We start from the raw sequence: 18,552 nt of genomic DNA on the forward strand, positions 1-18,552 counted from the left end.
GTTTATTGTTTCTGCCTGGTAAGAGTGTGAGCCTTTTTCCCCAACTCTTAAATGTGTTTTGCCATGTGTATTTCTACTGTTTGTGTGATCTTGTGCTCTGGAGCTACACCACTCCATGAGCCCCACTTTGTGTGCGGTACACAGCACCTTCAGTGCAGTGACACAGAGTTGTCTTTGAGACTTCCCACTGACTCCATTTTTCTGGGGCTGACTACTGTCTCCCAGAAACCTGTAAAGTTGCCATTAACTTTATATAGTCACTTTAAACTGTAGACCCAGTACACCCCATCTTACATTGGAGTACTGGAAAGGGTTAATTCCTATCCCTTTTTGTCTGTGCCTCTCTGAGCTTTGTTTTGCTCTTGTAACGTTTAGACTTGGCTGGTGGCAGTGGTATATACCCTAACGTTTCTACCGCGATTATACTACATAAACGTGGTACTGTTTTAGCCTCGAACTTAAACCCGCTTGACCAAATACTTTTTATTTCGGCTCTGGTTGGGTTTAATCGCCATTTCTTTTTGTTAACGTCCTTCTTGTGTTTTACTTAGCGCGGCAAACCAGGTTTGCCTCCTTTGTTCGCCGGCTTTTGGCGGGCTTCTGTCCAGGAGCCCTCCTTGTGGCGTCTGGGTGTCTAGATGGGCTGATTGTGAGGGAGGGGTGTAGTCACCCCCTGCATACGGTCTCCTTGGAGACCCAGGTTGCACTTTGTCTTGATTGGCTGAGGTGGTTGTCCGGGCCGGACAACCCCCCTGCTGAGTGATTGACAGCCAGGCTGTGTGAATGGGGGATTTTGGCATAAAAGGCAGGACTCTTGGGCTGGAAGTCAGTCGCCACTGGAACTGGAAGGAACCGAAGAGAAGCGGAAAAGAAGACGGCTGCTGCACCTACCGAGTCCCGGTGAAGCCCTGCTGCAGTCCTGAGCTATCTAACCTTAAATGACAAGAGAAGATCCAGTCCGGAGTAGTCTTCCCTTGAGCCTGGTGGGATCAACCAGCTCACCTTCCACAGGCAGAGGATCCTCTTCTTGGTCGAAATCGCTGCACATAGCTGTAGTGGGCCGGATAGCCATCTGAAGAGCCTCTCCTGTTTTTGAAGGAGCGCACCTTTTATTCACTGTTGTTTTGCTGCTGCTGGCTTCATCCCTGGGTAGTGCAGATCGCTCCAGACGTCGCCCTTCTTGTCCCCATGACTGAAGCTTCAGGATCCGTGAGTCTGCAGGAACCTACCAGGAACAACTGCCGTGGCGCCAGCTCTTCTTCATACGAATAAGGTACTGTGTCCGACTTCGAGGAACTAGGGTGAACCCTTTTCTCCTCACCAAAAGCGTGTCCTTATCTTCCTTCCCTCTTATAACTTTTGCTTCCCTTTTGACAATATCGAAGTACTCATCGCAATCTCGAATCGTGAACTGTGCTAACCTTGTGATCCTCGACAACAGGACCCCTGTCCCATTGACACTGGCGCAGGCCTATTGACTAATCTTTGTGTTAGAAAGTGTCTCTTGATTTTATCTGCCTTGACAAAAGTATTGCCTATGATTTTTGACCCCAACTCTCTTGTGTTAATTCATGTGCTAAGTGTGTTTGACTACTGTAGCATTTCTTCTCACGGGTACGCGTCTCTTTCGTAAGACCGAACTGTCATGCCTGTCAAAAATTGTATGCGTAACAACCCCCGGTAACGTCTTTGTTTCACAACACCGGTCTGTCAAATCCAAAGGTACTTACCTTGAATTGTGCTGCACAAAGTGAATTGGTTGTCTGTAGTGTATTTTACGTGTGGTTTTAATTTAATAGAAGTGAAGTGTTTTACGAACAGATGGTCTAGAAATAAATGTACTTATACTTTTTAACCAAAAACCTTGAGTCAGTGTTTGCTTGAGTCACAGTCATTGTAGTCCTTTGTGTAATCTCTACTACTGCTCATTTGCTCTTTAGATAAGTCTGGCTGCTCCGCTACTGCTACCACTCTAACTGTGTAGTACAGGCTTGTGCCAAAGGTGAAATTGTACTACCACCTGTAGTCTTAATCTTGTGTAGTCGTCCCTAAGGGCACTGCCCAGGATTCTGCCTAACAGATGTGCTCCCTGAATCTGAAGGAGGTGTACTTGCCCGTCCCGATTTGGCAGCCTCATTGTTCTTTTCTATGATTCAGGATCATGGGCTACCATTTCCAATACAGGGTGCTTACCTTCAGCCTCATCTCGGGCCCCAGGGTCTTTACCAGGCTAATGAATGCAGTGGCGGCCCTCCTCAGGGCCACCACATATATCCGTACCTCGACGACTGGCTCGTCAGGGCTTCATCTCCGGAAGCGGTGCACCGCACGTCCCACACTCTTATGAACACACTACACGATCTGGGCATTTTGCTCAATCTCAAGAAGTCGCAACTGAATCCCACGCAGAGTCTGACCACCTTGGGGCTCATCTGGAATACGTGCTTCGGAGGACAAGATCACGGCCATCAAGAGGGCTACTGCGCACTTCCTCAGCTGAGAAGTGACATTCGCCTGATCCCCTCCACTGTGCAGGCTGGCCTTCAGCATGTGGGAATGGGCCCTGGATAACCTCTACCTCGCGGCCGTCCACCTTCCGGGGGAATCCAACCTGAAGGCAGACAGGCTCAGCAGACAGGGAGCGGACAATTATGAGTGGCAATTGAACAACCTTGTGCTGCAGGAGATCTTCAGCAGATGGGGACACACCCCCAGGTGGACCTCTTTGCCACCTGGAATTACAGGAAGTCCCAACAGTTTGCATCCTGGCAGGGACAGGGCCCCAACTCCCTGAGCGCATTTCAGATTCCGTGGAACGGCATGGCAGCATACGCCTTCCCGTCCACACCGCTGATACACAGGGTGATATGCAAGATCAAGGAGTCTCGCCACCTCAGCGTCATTCTAATAGCTCCATGGTAGCCAGCCAGGCCATGGTTCTCAGAGTTGCTCAGCCTCTCGGAGATACCACCCATTCGCCTTTCGACAGGCCCAGCACACCTTCTGGTACAGCAGAGGGGCAGGGTCATCCATCCTCCACCACAGAAACTAACCCTTACAGCGTGGTTCCTGAGCATATCACACTAGGGCTCCTCAGCCTTTCCCAGAGTAATCTAGAGATCATACAGGGGGCTCAGAGCAAAGCTACCAGGACCCAGTATAAGCAAGTTGACCAGGTTCTGCCACTGGGCAGACTCTAAGGATATCGACCCCCCCTTGCATGTACATTGGATGACATGCTCTCCTTCTCTGTGCATCTCGCCCACTCGGGCGTGCAGGTAGACACGTGTCGCACGTACCTGGCAGCCATAGGGGCCTACAGAAACTCGGAGGAAGAGGTGTTCTCCTCTTCCAACCCGATTGTCAAGAAGAATTTGACGGGACTCACCAGACTCTACCCGCCCATCAAGAGGCCACACCCCATGTGGGACCTTAACATAGTTTTGGGTGCTCTGGCGCACAAACCATTTGAGCCAATGGTGTCTGTGGCCATCGGGCCTCACCTCACCTCGGCTCGTAGAGTCGGCGAAACCCAGGCACTGGTCGCCTCGGAGCCCTACACTGTTTCACATGGATAAAGTAGTCCTGCGGACCCACCAGCATCTTCCGTCCCTAGGAAGGGACGCCCATGCAATATGGCGGAAAGGGGACTAAGGTTAGTCACTATGGTGAGTAACTTATAATTTCCCATCTATGGACTAGATAAGGAAAAGACTGCGTTTTCAAGGCTGCTATGATTATTCCAATTTAAAATCCTACCTTTCGGTTTACAAGGTGCGCCAGCCACCTTCCAACGTCTCATGGATCAAATCCTACAACCCTACTCTGATTTTTGTGGTACTTATATTGACAATATCGTCATTTATAGTAAGACTTGGGAGAACCATCTGTTCCATCTATATACCAGCATGAAGGTCCTCAGAAACGCTGGCCTAACTGCTAATCCAGCTAAATGCAGATTGTCCCAATCAGCCATGAAATATCTTCACTTCTTCGTAGGGAACGGTAATGTACAACCACAACATGAGAAGGTAAAAGCCGTCTTAGATACACCAACTGCCAAAACCAAAAGATTAATAGGGTACTACCAAAGGTTTCGTCCCAGCTCTTGCCCGGCTGACAGATAAACTTAAGAATGCCAAACCCCAGAAACTTAATTGGAATGACGGGGACGAGATATGTTATAACATCTTGAGGCAGACACTGTGTCAGAGACTTCTGTAAGGAGTTTGTGTTGCAGACAGATGCCTCTCTTACAGGGTTAGGAGCGGTCCTATCCCAGGTTTGCGATGGATCAAAAGATCCCATATTATTCACCAGCTGCACGTTATTACCACGTGAAAACAATTACTCTCTGGTGGAACTGTAGGCCCTGGCCATCATGTGGGCCATTATCTATCTTGGGTATTACCTATTGGGACGAAAGTTCACACTCAATACAGACCTCTCACCCTAGTTTGGATTAGCCACACAAAGACTCCAACCCTAGGGTCATGCACTGGTTGCTAGGCCCACAGCCCTATTGGTTTACTGTGGATCACCGAAAAGGAAGACCATGGAAATGTAGATTTTCTTTCCCGGTTCCCCTGTGAAACAAATGTGGCTACATTGCATGGAGGAAGGGTATGTGAGAAACCTGAAGGTGTGTCTCTAGCTATTCCCCGGGGATCTATCATCCAGGTGGCCAGGGCACGGCCATCGATATTGGATCCAGTTCCTGGGGGTGGACCGGTGAGGGAGGATCACCTCGATGGGGGGGTCCTTGGGGAGTGGGACACCGATGGGTGAGGCGTGGTATCCCCCTTCTTTCAACACCTTTTCTTCATCCTGCCATGTAGGATATTCCAAACCCTGCCCCCTCCCCTTTTCCGACACAAACACTTTTGCACAACACGAAAGACAACAGATTAACACCAGAGCCATTTACCGGACATGTCCCAATACAAGGGTCAGGCATTTGACCAGAATCACACACACCTGACAGCCCTTTCCCTTCCCTCCAGGGATAAAAGGTGGCACACAAACGCACAGGTCGAGCAAGGCAGAGCGCAAAACATGAGGGCTCACCCAGCACGACAGTTCAAGAGGAAGGAAAAGACGGCATAGACCGAGGGGGTGACAAGGTGAGAGTCTACCTTTCCCTTTCCAAACAAGGGCCATGGAACCTCCGCTGAAGGAATAATAAGTCTGCGAACAATAGCCAGCGTGTGTTGCAGCAGATGTCAATGGTACCCAAGACCCCCCTCTGATTACCAAGCCAGGGAGAGACGCTTGACTCCAAGGAGGAAGAAAGCCAAATGGTTCATCACAGCCGGTGAGTGGAGGGGAGAGAGTCCATAAGAATCCGAACTGTGTTGAACGAAAAGTAGCAAGCAGCTAATTTGAACTTTGAAAGGTTTAAAGGAACTATTGAGAAAAGAGGGGAAAACCAGCAACAGAGGTGTTCAGCACCACATGGGTGCTCACGCAGGATTACGATTACCCGATGATAGACTACCGTAACCAGAAGGCCTTGGGAAGAGGCGAATAGAGGTCAAAGTGGTCATACAGGGGTCTTGTAAAATCCTCTGTACCATCGAAAGACTTTGACCGACAGGTAATTGGGAAACTGAAGAAAATTAATCCTGCTTGGTGAAATGAACGCTTAAGCAAAGGTTACAAAGGTTGGCAACAGTGAGCCATATCGAGGGAAGTCCACACTGCATTGTTTGAAAAGACATTAAGATTTGTGAAAGACGGGGCGAAGTGAAGTGTCCCTCTTGTCATTTGGGGTCTGAGCCCGGGCGAGGGAGATCCAGGGGTGGAAAGTTATCACCGAAAGTTCACTGAGAAAAAAACTGTTTTGATTTCTTGAAAACGACTTGTGAGGGGTCTGCACCCATAAGAGGGGGACCCAGGGGTGAAGCAATCCGGAACCGAATTTTGCGTTTGTTGAGAATATCAGGCCCTCGAAGGCAAGAGACTTTTATTGAAAAGTAACTTAACCATCGAAGAACCTAATAGCTGATGCAGAACTGTCGGCTTGTGCTGGGAAAGCTTGAGTGTGTACTGTGCTCAGGAGATCCGCCTTGTCCCGTACTCAAAATGTGGGCAAGGGGAGAACCCTGGCAATCACATCCTGACTTATTATTTGGAATACTTCTTTCTTTATTGAAACCCAAACCTCACTCTTTCTGTAATTAGTTGTAAGGAATTGACAATAGGTTTTTTTCTTTAGAATAGGCCTTTTTATTTTGACGCAACGCCACAAGGACTGCCTTATTTTTCGTTTGGTCGAAGCTTGCTCCAATCTTAGATTTAGGTTTAGATTAGGTGTTTTTCCACCCTGCGTTTTTTGAACTGTGATCACTTGTGTCTGTCTTTACTGTTGCCACCATGAGTTCCTTACAATACACATTAAAAGATGCAGCAGTAATTGTAGTTTCTTCCTCTGGTGATACGTGCACTACTGGTCCAAACTTCATGGAGCTGTGTGGGTGAAAGAAGGGGTTCAAGGTCCACGTCGTTTGTTTCACATTTCTTGTTGGGAGTATTTTTACTCCCTATTTTTATTGATGGGGAGTACGTGCCTATTTTTAGGGGGTAAAAGTGGACGATACTTCCCTTATTTATAGGGAAGAGTGCACTCATGACCCTCTGAATGTCGTCTTCTGTGACCAATTTATAGCTATAATTTTCACATTCAAAGGCAATTGAGAAGGCGAAACCCCATCTGTAACAACCATTTCATCAGAGGGGTACCCAATCTGCGTCTAGCTAATGTGAATGACATGTCTTGAAAAATCATTATTTTCGAAGTTCCTCGTAGAATCGGGCCCAGAGAGCAGGCTTTATCGAGTATTTTAGTTTTCTCTGCGTAATTGTGGAAGCAGGCGAGAAAAGATTGCCGACCTCTCGTACTTCCTCCCAGCTCTGTGTGCACTGTCTACTGTGCGTTCGTCAATCGAGTCGTCTCCAAACAGGAGCTTAACCACCTTGTGAATAGACCTTCGTATATCTCTTTCCGTTTTCACCTTCCTTTTCCAGAATTCCCAAAAATATCAAGTCATTACTCCTCTCCCTGTTTTCAAATTCATCAATTTTAAGGGTCATCTCTGTTTCTCTTCTTTCCAATTCAGACAGTCACATGTCAATTTGGGTTTCCATCACATCAAGGGACGACGGATTATTTTCAACTGCTTGCTGACTCTCGTCAATTTTTTCCACCCGCTTATTAAGTTTGTCCAGTCTGCAGCCAATATCCGTTCTTAAGCCCCAGATCTCCTCCAACAGGAAGGCTATCCTCCAACAGGAAGGCTGTCTTTCTTAGTAGACCGTGCCTCCTTTGCTTCTTCTGCCATGATCTGGCGGAAAGCAAAAGGTCCTGTCGAGGGAGTAGTGAAATCTCTTTAAAGGGGAGAGATGTAATGCAAGGCGTCCCTACCCAACACGGGGGTGGAGGAGGCGCTCTGTGACCCAGTCAACATAGATTAAGAGTGAGCTCTTGATCCTTTCTCCACAGCTCAACATAGTTGGGGGTAGCAGCTCCTAGATTGCAAACTCAGTGCCCTGCCGTGCCAGGAGAGGAACAGGGGGCCGCAGACCAGGTAGAGTGCTTCTACAACAAAAATCCCTTGTAGGAGCGGGATCCCAGCTAATCCCCCCCCCCCCCCTCTGCTGCGTCAAGTCCCCTTCCACCAAAGGTGGTTGTGATCCGCTCTGATAAGGGGGAAGGAGCTTGCTACGAGTCTGAGGCCTAACATCGCTTCAGTGAGCTTATAGAGCATCGTACTCGCCCTGAACCGGCTGCCAAATATACTCCACCCCCTCAGCTCGAATCACCCTGGTCGGGTAAAGCAGCCGGTTGACATGGGCCTACCCTTCTGCTACCCCTTCAATCCGCTTCGTCCCCAGGGGTCTCTTCACCTCGGGAGTTAGTCTGAGGCTCTGCCTCCAGTCACCAGTATGCCGGCCAGGTCAACCGGGGCGAGTGCAATTCCCCTCGATCCCCACTGATTAGGCTTCTGAGGCCAAATGCTCTTAAAGAGTGAGAGGATGCATGCCTTAAAGAATGCTGCAATCCAAAGTCCCAAGCTGCAGCCGAAGACCTGGAATGGCAGGACAGGAGTTCTTCTGCTCGATTCCCGGCCAGACTTCCTTTGAATATTTCACAGCTCCTTGAGGGAGGATTTGCCTCCAGTTCTGCCCAGATGTGTGCTGGAGCCCCTGTTGGGGTATGGTCTGGTCACTGTGCTCATGGGGTTGGGGGGTCAAAAGTGGCAGCTCTACACACTTTTCAACCCAGTGGAGTAAGAGTTCTGCTCTTAGGCAGCTGCCAACATGCGCATCCCCTGGTGGCCTACCAACTAATGTTTTTTCAGTGAACGTTAAGGATCTTGTTATACCATAGTTTATTCAAGGGCCACTAGCCATGGCCTTCAGCCGTGGCCACTGAACATTTTGCACCAATGGGTTTCTCTAGTGCCCACTAGCCATTGCTTTTGGCCGTGCCCACTGTACATGTTCCACCTATAGGTTTCCTTGGGGTTCACTAGACATGGCCTTCTGCCATGGCCAGTGAGCACGGTATACTGTATATTTTAAAACACTTGTTACTTTCAATCCCACTTGTCCTAACCTTTGGCCATGGCCACTGCACATTTTGCACCAATAGGTTTCTTTGTTTGTTTGTTTTATTTTTTTGTATAGCGCTCCGGACCCGTGGGCAGAAGGGCGCTTAAGAATATGGTTACAGGCATGATATAAACAATTACATATTACAACAAATTACAAGGTGCGACACTTTGCATATACAATTACATAGCAACAAATTACAAGGTGCAGCAGTTTACATAGATACGGGCTGTTCTTTGTTCAGTAGCCAGCTGATAACATGTTTCCTAAAGATCGGAAAGGATTCAATAGTTTTGATGTCAAGTGGTAGTGTGTTCCAGAGTTGGGCGGCAAAGTACTGTGAAGCTGGCGCCTCCTGCTCTTTTTCGGGCAAATTTAGGCACTACCAGGCATAGGGAGTTGGATTATCTGGTGGTTGTGGAGGCAGTTTTTAAAGTAAATTTGTCAGTGAGGTATGGTGGGGCTAGGTGGTTGAGGGACTTATGAGTGAGGCAGATAGTTTTGAGGTCGATTTTGTTGCTGTATGGAAAGCCATTTGCACGCTTTTCTAGTTGTGGAGATGTGCTCTCGCCGAGGGATGTTGAGTGCTGCGCGTAGAGCATTATTTTGGAGAACCTGGAGTTTGTTTATTATAGATTGATTGGCTCCTAAGTACAGGCTATTACAGTAGTCCAGTTTGGACTGGATGAGGGCTCTGGCCAGAGTAAGGCAGCTATTGGAGGATAGAAAGGGTCTGCTGGCCCTAATTAGCTTACCCATGTAGGCAGTAGCTGAGGCGGTAGAGTTAATTTGTTTGGTGAGGTTGATATTGGCGTCAAAGTGGAAGCCTAGGGTTTTCACGCTTTTGACAATGGGGATGGTATTACCGTCTATGGTAATGTTATTTTAGCATGGACTGAGTTTAGCCAGGTTATTGGGAGAGCCAACCAGGAGAAGCTGTGTCTTCTCATTCAGGCAGAGGCCGTGTGTGGCCATCCATGCCTGAATGATGGAGAAGATTTCGTTAATCCGGGTGACATCTGCATTGTAGTTGCCCGTGATGGTAAGGAGGATCTGGGTGTCATCTGCGTAGTTGGTGTAGGTGACACCCAGACGGACCAGTTTGTCAAATAGCGGCTTTGTAAATATATTATACAAAGTGGGGGAGACACAGGTGCCTTGTGGGACTCCGCATGCAATGGGGATGGGGTCAGCTGCTGCTGTAGTGGAGAAAACTCGCATAGTTCTATTTGCCAGGATGGATTGTATCCATGCAGAGGAAGAGGAAGAGAAGTGGTCTGCAATAGATAGATGTTTGCAGAGGATTTCGTGGTCGACTAAATCGAAGGCTGCTGAGAGGTCTAAGAGAAGTAGAATAGCAGCATTGCCTTTGATTTCATCAATCTGGCTTTTGAGGTCAACTAAAGCGATTTCTGTTCAGTGTTGAGGTCTGAAGCCAGATTGACGTATACCTAGCAGTTGGTTGGATTCTAGGTACTCCTGAATTTGAATGTAGACGACTCTGTCCAAGATTTTTAATAGGAAAGGGACATTGGTGATGGGTCTATAATTGGTTGGTATGGCTGGGTCTAATGATTGCTTTTTTAGGAGAGGGAGAACCCAGGACTGTTTTAGGTTGCTGGGTACAGAGTTGTTAGTAAATGACAGGTTGATAAGTTTAGTGATGAATGGGGACAGGTCTCTGGCTGCGTCTTTTATTATCTGTGCAGGACAACTGTCCCCTTTACAGTTAGATGGTTGTAGGGAGGAGATAATTTTTTGTACTTTTAGAGTAGTTACTTTCTTAAAGGTGAAGGCTGTATTAGCTTTGGCAGGCGTTGGTGCGTCAAGGATTGGGTTCGTGGTCGAGTTGTTGAAAAGTTGTTGACGTTTGTCCTCAATTTTGGTTTGGAGTCCTATGATTTTGTTGTTAAGTGTGTTCTGGATGCTGGTGCACCATGGTTTGTCTTTTGAGCAGGTGTCCAGAGGCGGGTTGAGGTTTTCTAGCTCCTTTAATATTTTGAATAATTCTTTAGTGGAAGAGCCTGCTTGATCTATCCTAACGTTGTAGGCCTCTTTTTTGGTGCGAATTATCTCGCTTTTGTAAAGCGCGCAGATATTCTTGAGGGTGGATTTATTTTCAGAAGATGGGTTAGATTTCCATGAGAGTTCAGCTTTGGCCTTCTTTTTCCTAAGTAGCTTAAGTTCGGGGGTGTACCATGAACTTAGGTGGTTTATTGGCTTGCTTTTACGTAGTTTCAAAGGGGCAATAGTGTCCATGGCCGAGGCCATAGAGTTGTTGAAGGTGTCAACAAGTAGGTTGAGGTCAGCATTGTCCGGTAGTGCGTTGAGGGTGGGTAGGACCAGAGGTACTAAGGCTTCAGCTGTGATGTTTCGCTTGCTTCTGGTTTGGCAGGCAGGTGCCATTGGGTATTTTTTAGGAGCTGTGAGGTTGATGTGGATTTCGAAAGGGATAAGGTGATGATCCGTCCAAGTGAGAGGTTGGGGGTCCCTACATGTGGTGTTACAGTTGAGAGTAGCAACCCAGTCGATGATTCTACCTTTCTGGTGAGTAGGTGAGGTACTGAGTTGAGTAAATCCGTGCTCAGTTAGGGCGTTGGTTAGGGATGTGGCTGGGGCATCCTTAGGGTCGTTGTAGCCAAGATTGAAGTCACCGAGGATGATCGTTTGTGCTAGTGGTCTGGAGTTTTCAGTGATGAGTGCAGTGATGTCTTCTTCGAAGACTCCAGGAGGGCCTGGGGGTCTGTATATGAGGTGAATGGTGATCGTGCGTGTGGGAGAAGTTTGTATCTTGACTGTGAGTAGTTCACAGGATTTAAGTGTTAGGGTAGAAACAAGTCTACAGCCTAGTAGAGATTTGGAGATGATTGCTACGCCTCCTCCTTTACCATTCGGTCTGTCAGCTCTGAAGATGGAGTAGTTGGTAGGAATAGCTAGTGATAGGTATGGTCCAGATGCCTCGTGTAGCCATGTTTCTGTTAGGGCAAGGAAGTCGAGATCGTGTGTAAGAATGGTGTCGGCAATTTCTGTGTGGTGTGCGGCCAGGGATCTGACGTTCAGTAGGGCTCCTTTTAGGGGGAGTGGTTCCGGCTTGTTAGGGGTCTTTGTTTTCTTTATAGTTTTGGTGTTGAATTTAGCATGGTGGTTGCAGGTTATGTGGGGGAGCCTAGTGCCTAGTCTATTGTTGCGGACAGTGATATCCGGATTAGCAGAGCAAGTGGAATGTGGCGGTTTCAGCGTGGGGGGTACAGTGTGGCATGGGGCACAGGGTCCACTGTAGTTAGGAATTATCATGGAGATAGTGTTGTCGCGGGGACTGGTAGGGGTATGGTGGGGGTGGAGGTTAGGTGGGAAGGGTGGCAGGGTGGGTAGGAAGGGTGTGGGGCAGGGTATCGGGTAGTGCCTAGGGCATCCAAGAGTGGCTAGGCCATCGTTGAAAGTTATGAGGTTGTTGCCGCTACAGGGTACATTATCTGGTATGATGCAGGAGAGGAACATGGTAGGGGTAAACCAGGTGACATGGTCTGGGCGTGACTTTGCGCAATGCAGGTCCAGTGCACTCTTAGGTTGGGTTACCTTGGGGCAATGCCTAGTTTGGAAATTATGCTCTGAGGTTGGATGCCATAGGGTAACAGCAGTGTGTGTACGCTAGGCATGCGTGAGTAAAACACATAGACATATAAGGGTAGCGTACTGGCTGCCCTGACGTGTAAGGTAGGTGGGAGACAGGCTAGTAGGGGCTTCCTTAACGAAGGGTGGGCAGTGAGGCGTTGGGCCACCTCGGCTGATGTGCATTAGAGTATGGACAAATCAACATGGGCTAAATGCGATAGACTAGCATAGGCAGGTCAACAAATGCTAAAAGCAATGATCCAGCATGGGCAAATCAACATGGGCTAAATGCGATAGGCTAGCATAGGCAGGTCAACAAATGCTAAAAGCAATGATCCGGCATGGGCAAATCAACATGGGCTAGATGCGATAGGCTAGCATAGGCAGGTCAACAAATGCTAAAAGCAATGATCCAGCATAGGCAGATCAACTTAAGTTAAATGCAAATCAACATGGGCTAAACGCGATAGGCTAGCATAGGCAGGTCAACAAATGCTAAAAGCAATGATCCAGCATAGGCAGATCAACATAAGTTAAATGCAGTATAGTACTAAAATCACAGAGTGGTATGCGGATGCGGTTGGTGGCTCCTAGTTTAAGAATAAGGCAACTATGTAGGTATACAGGCAAACGCCTATATTTGAGGTACACATTAGTCTGGTTTCGCATGAGCAGTGCTATATTAGCGTGATAAAATATGACATGATTTAGGTGTAGCAGGTTGATTAGGAGTGCACACAAGTAGTGTCTACCGTCAAGCTAAGGGCAGATGGCTGGCTTGCATTTAAGTGGGGTAAAAGCTTTACTAAGGTACACAATCACAGTGAATGTAAAAGCCGTGTGCTAGGCGACATGAGACAACAACAACTTGAATTGCAGTGAAGGCAACGGGTGAGGAGGCAATGAGCGATGAGGGCGGGCATGTATCTAACAGGTATGTTAGACAAGAGTAGCAGAGTGTCGGCATGAGTCAGACAATGTGGATTTCTTAAGATGACATGGGACAGTTTTGCAGGCAAAAGTTTGTGCGCAATGTACCTTGGTGGTCTGGCGGTGGTTGGGTAGGGGCCCACTAGTCATGGCCTGCAGCTGGCGCCACTGCACATGTTCCACCAATAGGTTTTATTGGGACCCCTCTTGCCATGGCCTTCGCCAGTGTCCACTTTACATATTGCACCAATAGGTTTCTTTAGGGCCCCCGCGGGATTCCCTGATGTTACTCCAGTAATGTCAACGAACTACACATGCAGCGGCAATGTCATATGGAGGGCAATCCATGCCCTCCATATTACTGCAATAATGCATAAACGCTCCAAAAATCCAAGACTCTTCTCTGTTCTCACAAGTGCCCTCCTCCTCTTTCCATGGTCCCGCCCAACACCCTCAGATGCATTTTCTCTACCTATCCCTCTGCGGTTAACCCATCACTCTTTGTTTCATGTGACACAGTTTCATTACCGATCGTGTCTTCCGTTGTAGCCATGGTTATATGGCGGGATTCCCCCGATAATGCAAAAACACCCGACCTGTAATTGGCTCCCCAGCCCACCCCAACTTCAAATGATGTCCTCTTTCCCCTTCCCAACCTCTAGCCTGATATAATGTCATCCCTTTTCCTCCTCCAAATAGCTTTTATTTCACTTTTCGTGACAAACATTTTGTTTTGAAAATGTTAGCCAAATCTATCATGCAAGTCAAAAGTTGTTAGCAACAGAATGTTCGGATTTCATATGGCTCATGTCACACACCTTAACTATAGTGCAGCGACTATGAGTAATGTGTAGAGGGAAGGAGTAAACCACCAGGAAGAAAATGATCAAAAGATAATTAACTTATTCCAGATTTTAATGTTGTCCAATACCTGCTTCTCTTGCCCCTTTCCTCCTGTTCAAGTTCAGTGCTTTATGAAAAAGAATGATTGTAACCTCTACCTTTCTCAACAGGTTTCGACGACGTGTATATTCTTCACTCCAGCAGAGCGTAATGAGTTAAAGAAAAAGATTGCAGCGTGTCAGACGAGAACATGACCTAATCCAAGAAGAAAGTCACTCGAGGGCCTCAATCAAAAGCACCTTCACAAGACGTTGCCTTTATGCAATTCATGTAGTTCATCATACTGAATGGTCATGAGACCACAATTGCCCAATTACAATGCACTTTTTTAATGTACCCAGATAACAATTCCTGTTGTGGAGTACAATGTTTTGTTTTGGATGTGATGTATTACGTTTAAGGCTGCAGTCCAGTACAGCGTCACTGAAATCCTTTGGCATTCAAAGTTTTAATGAATGTGTGGAGTGCTTTGTTAGGATTTTATAACCCCGACATGTTGTCTCTTTTCTTTAGCATGTTCAGTGTTTGCCGTGAATGTTGCAAGGGAGTAAGCACTTCATGCCCTTTGAGGCTCTGAAGGTGAACCAGCACACTTGGCGTATTTGTGTATATGAGGCAGAAACGCAACTGGAAATATTTTTCACGTTTACTGTATTTCGACCAATGGCCATGTTGCAGTGTGCATTTCCATGCCCCCAGACATGTTCGCACAGCACCTTTATATCAATTAAATAAGGTTGTAGCCAAGCAGCGCATTCCTTCCCACCTGTTCCTGAGGATTTCGTGGAACTGGCCAGCAGGGAGGCATGTAGCAACACTACACACATCGGTGTCTGGGCATATAACTGTAGAGTACAATTCCCCTGATTTTCAAAACTTTGGTAATTCCATTTTTTTTTTGGAACAAAGAAAAACGAAAGTTGTAAATGAAACTAAAGCTGAGATTCACCTTTCGTACACATGGGGGAAATGTCCCCTATGGATAATATCCTGCTCCACAAGATAAAAGTAGTGTGGGACCCGTCATACCTCCAAAACATTTGACACTTACTTAACTTGTACTTGCTTCTCCAAATTATTTCACATGAATGCAGCGGCCATTATTTCCACAATTGTGAGATATCACTGCTTTCTTGGCACAGATTGCTTAACCGCTGTTCATATTATGTTATTACGTTCTTATTCTGATCTATTCTTTACCCTTCTAATCGTGGATCCCGATTTTGCAGTATTAGCGTTCCTTATTTAGCATCTTTACAAACTTCCCCCACATCCCTCTTATGGCATTGTAAGAACACTTTAGTCTCTTAATCATCGCGCCTTGTGTATACCCAATCTGAGATCAGCCCCACTTTTGCCCTGCTGTTCCTTTGACAGCCTGCACCCACCTGTTGTACATTACATGGCCAGTCAACAGAGCTTCCTCTGGCTTTTAGGTGAAGCTGGGCCTTATTTTTCAGCACTGTGTTTTTTCTACAAGAGTACATTTTTCTGGGTTTTTTCTCCGCTTTTTTTCCTCAAAATTGCGTTTAGATTCGGAGGTAAGACCTCTTGAGATTAAAAATATATATTTTTTAATTAATTCTTAAACTTGGCAGGTAGATTGGCCGGGAGGTAGGTCAAGGGTCATTTTTCAAATTTAGACGAAATACGGTGCCATTCAGGGACGTACTTTATTAATAAAGTATAATTGTATCTGTTTTTTTATGGCAATTCAGCAACAGTGACATTTCCTCAAATGTGATGCATTGTCTTACATCCATCAAGTTCAAATTACTTAGTGAACAGTTGAGATTGTGTTTATCAGCAACTTTGAAGAAAATCCACCATACAATAACATGTTATTCCTTTTAATTAAAATGTATACTTAATTTGAAGTATGTATAATTTTACACCACGTTCTTTCTTATTCTTGTATGAAAAGTAAGCGCATTTGCAATCCTCATAGATCAATTCAAACCTGTTTACTATGGAAACTGGGCAAAGCAAATCCGTTGGTCCTGCAGAACAATGTGAGGAAGTTCAGTGCTGGTGTTGAACTTAAGAGCCTGAGCTGTATTAACCTTCCTGGGAGTGTAATATTGTTGGAGCAGGTCGGGTAGTGAATGAAGTAGTCTCATTGAAGGAGCCGCTTAAATGAAAAAAAAGTTTTCCATTTTTGCTTTTCTTTTAATGAATGTGTTAAATGTGCTTTGTCTGCTTTAGGTTTGTTTTTAAGTCGAGTGCGGGATGTCCAAATTTGTCTATGCCAGGTCTTTTTCCTAGAGTGTCTAGACTCACTTAAATACCTGCCCCATGTTAATTACACCACACCGTCTTCTTTGAGACTGACAACAGTAATTTACCAAATTACACACTGTCACTCCCAGCATTTACTTTGATGGTTACTTGAATGTGATTTGGTCATTAGGGAATACTTTAAAAAAAACTAAATAAAACGTAATTGTACTATACTTTAGTGAGCAACATTGTTTTAAAGAAAGCCGTGGTACACAACTTACTGACCCAGTTAAATATATTTTTTTGTCAATTACTTGTAAATATGCAATGCAAAGGATAACCTCAAAATGCACATTTTGTACAGAAAAGTGCCTCTGTCTGTCTGTTCATTCTCAGTTTACAGCTGTCCACACTTAAACCCTACTGTCTCTTTTCTTTTAAATGTTTGTAGATATGTTGTTTACTAATACGCCATGCAACTTTCTTTTTAACTGTTTATACAATTTATATAAAAAAATTCACTTGTATATAAAAAAAGCAGATGGTTAATAAAATCTCAGTGTTCTTAATTTTTTTAAAATACATTTGTTTTATTTATAGATCATTTGTAAATCGCCAACTGTGGCCGCAGCCGCTTTGTGGCACACTCCAAAGTAAGGAATGGAAACTGGCAATTGATATTTCATATGCCTTGGAAACTTTGGATCAGTAAGGGCAGGGGCAGAGGTGGAGAACAAATGCAATAGGTGCAAATGCAAAAATAGTTTGAGCTTTAGAGTGAAGCATGTGTTCTTATCTGATGTGCAATAAGTAAAGAGGAGGCGACTGGAGGAAGCGGGAGAGGTGAGAAACGATGGGTTAGCAGTAAGGGGGAGACACAGCAGGGCAAACGCATGGAGTAAGGCTTCTTTAAGCTTGTTGCTGCCCCCCACCTCCCAAGGCCTGATTAGTAATGTTTGCATATATCTGGTGCCCCCAGGCCCTACCTTCACCCAGCTTCCCTAACGTGCTTCCCTGGTCCCATTTCCTCCGGGCCTCCCTCCTCCCAGACTGCCCCTCCATTGGGATTGGCTCATTTGCTGGTCTTAACTGACCTCCCAGGGCAGCCCTCTGCCCGGCAGCCCCTGTGGCTAAGGGCCCCAAGGCAAAGGGCGGCTGCTACAGAGGCGGCTACTGATAGTTTCTGCAGGTGTAAGCAGGGGAAGCTAGTGGCCAGCCGTCAACCAGCAGCAACTAGTGAGGTAGGTGTGGCCCGGGTGAGGAATAGAGCCATCACTCTACCCTGGTAACCCTGCCACATAACCCTGCCACAAAGCAGCCTTACCTACACTAAATAATACTGTGATTATTATCCTGTGCCACTCTGAGATAACAATATGGTTATTGGCTGTATTTAACTGCATTGTGAAGGCATTTCTCCCACTATACAGGATTCTCAGACTTGGGTATGTTTTTCTCCGGTATTTAAATTGCATTGAGAAAGTATTTAAATTGCATTGTGAAACCTAGGCCTTTCTCCCACTATACAGGACTCTCAGACCTAGGTGTGTTGTCTACGGCGTTTAAACCACATTGTGAAAGTGGTGCTGTCTTTGGTTTTGCCTTCTTAGCAAAGCGTTCATCCAGCAAACTGTTCTACTATTGTCTGAGCTCTTGTCTAGTCTGCTTGCCCCCCATCCTGTGTCCTTCCCTAGCGTTCTCCCTGCTCCCACCTCCCCCCTTCCTCTCCTTTTGCTCTTCTCTCCTCTCCCAACCTACTCTATGGTGCTCTCTGTCTCTCCTATCTTTTCTAACTGCTTCTCTATCGACTATCCTGCTCTCCACACTAAATCTGGTAGGAAGAATCTTAAAAAGGACATCCTGGTCTCCAACCCAGGCCTCCCTATTGCTGACACCTATACCAGTGCTTCCTCCAGGCAAACCCTCACCGACATCCTCTTTGTCGTTCCCTCGCCAGACCTATGGACTTTTCATATGGTCTCTGTGCTTTCTCCTTTTTCTTCTCCCATTAATGGAGGCACCCGGTGGGAGGCCCTCCTGGCCTCCTTCCACTCCTCTAAGGTCATCATTAATGTTTATCTGAATGGTATCGTCTTGGTCCAAGTACCACAGGCCAACCTTCTCCTCTTTGATAGATGCTTCCCGCGCCTCATCAATTTCCATTCTTCTCCTGCTGTCCCCTCTCTTCACTCCACGGCTTCTTTGCCTCCCCCTGCTGTCCGCTCCTTGGCTACCTTGCCCTCTCCTCCTTCCTCTTCTGCCCCCCTCGGGCTT

At 46.5% G+C, this 18,552-nt stretch overlaps 1 protein-coding gene across 6 annotated transcripts in view; it reads left to right on the forward strand.

The window, feature by feature from the left end:
- The window catches only part of LOC138569353 (uncharacterized), a 1,814,236-nt gene extending 1,797,389 nt beyond the window's left edge, over positions 1–16,847 (forward strand). For all 6 annotated transcript variants that reach the window (XM_069647265.1, XM_069647261.1, XM_069647266.1 and 3 more), the window contains one exon: positions 14,169–16,847. In XM_069647265.1, the coding sequence (XP_069503366.1) occupies positions 14,169–14,252 (84 nt within the window). In that variant the 3' untranslated portion in view covers positions 14,253–16,847. The remainder of the gene's footprint in view (positions 1–14,168) is intronic.
- The last annotated feature ends 1,705 nt before the right edge of the window (positions 16,848–18,552 follow it).

This window comes from Ambystoma mexicanum, chromosome 2q, assembly GCF_040938575.1.
Source record: "Ambystoma mexicanum isolate Mex_15411 chromosome 2q, UKY_AmexF1_1, whole genome shotgun sequence".
Taxonomy (NCBI): domain Eukaryota; kingdom Metazoa; phylum Chordata; class Amphibia; order Caudata; family Ambystomatidae; genus Ambystoma; species Ambystoma mexicanum.